This window comes from Erinaceus europaeus, chromosome 1 (assembly GCF_950295315.1).
Source record: "Erinaceus europaeus chromosome 1, mEriEur2.1, whole genome shotgun sequence".
NCBI lineage: Eukaryota > Metazoa > Chordata > Mammalia > Eulipotyphla > Erinaceidae > Erinaceus > Erinaceus europaeus.
Window position 1 is genome coordinate 186,507,500 of NC_080162.1, and position 5,000 is coordinate 186,512,499.

The 5,000-nt window shown below is 35.3% G+C and overlaps 1 protein-coding gene across 1 annotated transcript in view; it reads left to right on the plus strand.

The window, feature by feature from the left end:
• ARFGEF1 (ADP ribosylation factor guanine nucleotide exchange factor 1) overlaps window positions 1-5,000 on the plus strand; it is a 119,927-nt gene that overhangs the window by 47,512 nt on the left and 67,415 nt on the right. Inside the window, exon 7 of the mRNA XM_060202294.1 lies at window positions 824-934. Within this exon, the coding sequence (XP_060058277.1) occupies window positions 824-934 (111 nt within the window). The remainder of the gene's footprint in view (window positions 1-823; window positions 935-5,000) is intronic.

The window sequence follows — 5,000 nt, forward strand, 5'->3', positions numbered from 1 at the left end:
GACAGGCTGGGAGTATGGATCGACCTGTCAATGCCCATGTTCAGTAGGGAAGCAATTACAGAAGCCAGACCTTCCACCTTCTGCATCCCACAATGACGTTGGGTCCATACTCCCAGAGGGTTAAAGAATAGGAAAGCTGTCAGGGGAGGGGATGGGATATGGAGTTCTGGTGGTGGGAATTGTGTGGAGTTGTAACCCTCTTATCTTATGGTTTTGTCAGTGTTTCATATATATATGAATGAACTTGTTGGGTCACCTAATTAATCAAAGCAACTTAACTACATTTTTTATCTATTATTCTATTAGAGATGCTTGATTTCAACTACTTAATATATTTTGGTTTTTAGATGTCCTTATTTAGAGGAATAATTTAGAAAAATTCACAGGGGTCAGGCCGTGGTGCGCCCGATTAAGTGCGCACGTTAACAATGCACAAGGATGCAGATTCAAGCCCCTAGTCCCACCTGCAGGGGGAAACTTCAAGAATGGTGAAGCAGGGCTGCAGGCGTCTCTCTGCCTTTCTCCTCTCCCTCTCTACTTCCCCTCCCCCCTCTCAATTTCTCTCTGTCTATATCCAATAATAAGTAAATACATATGAAAAAAAGAAAATTCACTTGTTGACTTTAATAACTTGTCAAATGTATCATTGTTGAAATTGACTTGATTTTGTAAAATATTTTTTAAAATAGTTATAGAATTTGGAGGTTTAATATGTAATTGCCATAAGATTCTCTTTTCTTAAATTTTTAGGAATGTTATTCATTATGAATGTTTAAAATTTTTCCCCAAATTAAAATGTTTTCCTGAATTTTTCTTTTTAAAGCATTATCTAAAAATGATATATTATATGATGGAGAAAACCATGACTGTGAGGAAAAGCCACAAGACATTGTACAGAGCATTGTAGAAGAAATGGTGAACATCATTGTTGGAGGTAGTGTATTTCACTTGAAATTCCAGTGTGTTTATAATGTGTAAAACAGAGGGACCAAAAATACAAGTTTTCTCAAATCAGACCACTTAATTTTTATTTTGATATATTGGTTTTGACCTTTGGTTGTACTAGTCCGGTGGAAAAGTTATGGAATCTGCATAATGAAAGTATATAACTCTGACCCAAGAGTTGTCAAGACTGGTGCTAGAGATGGTAGTCATTCTATTAAAATGAGTAGTTAAACATCAGGCTCAACCTGAAGCTGTTAACTGGCTACGGAAGAAGGGCAAACGCTAGAAGAAGAAGAGTTAAACTGTCAGGGTACCAAATGGGGAAGCATAACATCTGAGAAGGAGAGCCTGATCTTTGGGGATATGAACTTTATTTAATGTTTTCAAGGCAACCTTGGTTTATGAAACCATATATTTTGGAAGTATAGTTCCATACCTCTTCTGAATATGTTACCACACGCAGCACCAAAGTACCAGCATCCCTTCACCAAAGCTCATGGGCTTCCATCCTAATAGCTCTTTTCTAGCTCCGCTCCCTTTGGTGAGCTCAGTTCTGCAGTCCAAATCCAAATGATTTGACTTTGTTTGACTAGATTTCTTCACCTGTTTTTTTTTTTACTATTTTCTCTATATGAGTGAGATCAAGATCATTCAGTATTTTCCTTTTGTAGAAGTCCTGTTAGTATTTCTTGTAAAGCCTATTTAGTGAATTTCTTTTATGGGGGCCAGATAGTAGTGCACCTGGTTAAGTGCACACACTACAGTGTGCAAGGACCCAGGTTCAAGCCTCTGGTCCCCACCTGCAGCAAGAAAGCTTCACAAGTGGTGGTCTCTTCCTCTCTATCTCCTAGGTCTTATGATTATGAAAAGAAAAAAAAAAATTCCTTTTACTGTTGGTCTGAAAATTTTTCATCACTCCTTCAAATGGTGTTTTTTTTTTTTTTTTTAAATATTTAGTTATTCATTCATGAGAGAGATAGGAGGAGAAAAAGAACCAGACATCACTCTGGTACATGTGCTGCCAGGGATCAAACTCAGGACCTCATGATTGAGAACCCAGTGCTTTATCCACTGCTCCACCTCCCTGACCACTCCTTCAAATGGTTTTCAATTAGGACCTGTACCAATTTGCATTCTTGCCCAGATCTTTTTATGTTCTGCAGTGTTTTGTTTTTTGCTTGAAAAAGGTTTTTCCATTGTTTATTTATTTTTAAAGGTCGTCTCGAGCCCCAAAGGTCTTATGTTCAATTCCTAGTAGCACTTATATTTTAGAGCTAAGTGGTACTCTGGTCTGTCTTTGTGTGTCTGTCCTCCTTTCCCTCCCCCTCTTCATAGAAAATCTTTTAAAAAAATTTTTTTTTCAAGTGACCATGGACAAAACTCAAGCCTGATAGAGCACTGACTTACATTCTTGAGGTCTCAGCTTAAATCCCTGATAGCACTTCATGCCGGAGCTGAGCAGTGCTCAGGTCTCTCTCTGTTCCTTTTCTCACTCTTTTTATCTTATAATAAAATAATTGTTTAAAATTATTTCCATGCATACCTGCTTATAAATCTTTCAATAAATGGAATTTTTTTGTACATGAGAGACTAGAGCATTGCTTCATCGTATGACTTCCCAGTCCCTGAAGATTTTTTTTATTATTGTTGTTGTAGTTATTGTTGTTGTTGATGATGATGTCGTTACTGTTAGATAAGACAGAGAGAAATGGAGAGAGGAGGGGATGATAGTGAGGGGGAAAGAGAGAGAGACACCTGCAGACCTGCTTCACTGCCTGTGAAGTGACTCCCCTATAAGTGGGATCCTTGCACTGGTCCTTGCGCTTTGCACCACGTGCACTTAACCACTGTGCTACTGCCCGACTCCCCCTGAAGAAGACTTTTACAACCAATTTTTTACACTTGATAAGCCTATCAAGGTATTAGGACATTTAAAATTTATACACAGTATTTTGTTCAAATCACTTTAATAGTTACATATATCTTGTTTGAATTTGTGTCCCTTAATTATTTGCTGAGTGAAATATTGAAGAAGTCTTTTTTTTTTTCTGTGATTTAATAATAATTGACAAGATTGTGGGATAAGGGGTATAATTTCCACCACCAGAGTTCCATATCCTATCCCCTCCATTGGAAGCTTCCCTGTTTTTCTTATCCCTCTGGGAGTATGGACCATAGATCTTTATGGGGTACAGAAGATGGAAAGTCTGGCTTCTATAATTGCTTTTCCACTGGACATGGGTGTTGACTAGTTGATCCATACCTTCAGCCTATTTCTGTCTTTCCCTAGTGGGGTAGGGCTCTGGGGAGGTGCGGTTCCAGGACACTTGGGGTTTTCATGTTGTAAGAGGCTAAGAATTGGCTTCTTATTCTTCAAGAATTCTCCATGCTAAGAAATGAAACCTTGTTCAATACACTAGAAATATTTTCTCTCATTCAGTCTTCTTTTTTAAAAAAACAAAAAACCTTTGCTTACCTTAAGTTATGCTGTTATTTTTCTGGTCAGAAACTTGACCATGCCGTGTCTTTTGTATTGTGAATTTTTGCATAGAATTAACTTTATCACCTTACAATCATAAAGAAATTCTCCAGTATGATATTTATTTCCTTTTGTAGCATTCGTTTTAAATTTCATCTCTATATTCTGAGATTGAATGATTATTGTCTGTACCAATTTTTTCCAATTAATTTGAAGTGTCAGTTTTATTCCAAATACTTTGAATTTTCTGGACAGTTACAATTAGGCATTTAATATTAAATGTTATTTTAAAAATATTTAGATTTATTGTGCATTTTGTTCTCTGTACTGCAAGTTCTCATCAACTTTTAAAGCACCAATTAATTGTTTTCTACATGATTTTAGAGTGACTCACTAAGTTAAAAGCTCAGCTTATGTAGTAGTTGGAGTTCTAATATATGTTAGTCTGTGGAAATTTGTAAATCACTTGGATTATTGAATCTTTTTTCCAGAAACATAAGTTCATTTAGTCAAATCTTTTATATTGTTAAGTAAAGTTTTATTGTTTTCTTCTGCTGATTTCATGCTCATTTCCTATTAAGCTATTTATATATTTTTTTGTTTTAGTTATGATGATATTTTGGTTTTTTTTTGTTTATCTTTTACCTTTCCATTTAATTAGAAGTATTTTTTTCTATTATTTACTCACTAACTGAACTCTTAGCTTGTTTTCAAATGTTTTTCATTTCTTTACCATGGATCTCTTTTGAATAATGGTACTTCCTCTTTGTTTCTTTTTTTCAGGATTTATGCTTCATTTTTGTTCTTTGATTTTGTTATGTAACATTGGTCAGAAGTGCGAGAAAATGTTGGCTAGTGTTGATAGTAGCAGGGATCCTCATGTTGTTTTTAGCATTGCTGTGTTTCACCATTAAGTTTGATGATGATTATTGTGCTTTTACTTTTTGTTGTTGTTGTTTGTTTTTGGAAAATACTTTTTATCAAGTTATATAAATTTATTTCTTGTTTATTAAAATATTTTAATCTTTTAGTGATATGTATGAGTGTGTGTATACTTGGATGTGACTTTAATCTTATTTTAATCATGGAAAGACAGCATGAGTGTAAAATGCTATTCCACTATATCCACCTGTTTTGTCTTTATTGCTCCCTATGTTGTTGCTCTTATGGAATACAGGGCCTCACCCATGCAAGGCACCCTCTACCCATGAGCCACCCCCCTGATCCATACCGTTGTTTTAAATATTAGGACTAGTTTAGTTTTATTCATACTTGTTTATTATTATAGTAATCTTTTGACTACTCTTCATTCTTTTCCTGTCATATTTCACACTGCATGTTTGTTGAGTGTGTTGTATAATGCCCTTCATTGTTCTTACAGTCTTTTCTGATTTCCATAATTTTTTCTTAATGGTTTTACTTTCAGAGATAATATTTCAGTGGGATCTCCAATTTGTGAATACTGCTCACTAATGCTCATTCTCTTGCTTTGCTTGGTGTGTGTGTGTGTGTGTGTTTTATTTCAGTAAATATGTTTCTGTTTTCAAGAACCCTGCTTTTCTCAAGAGCTTCTTTC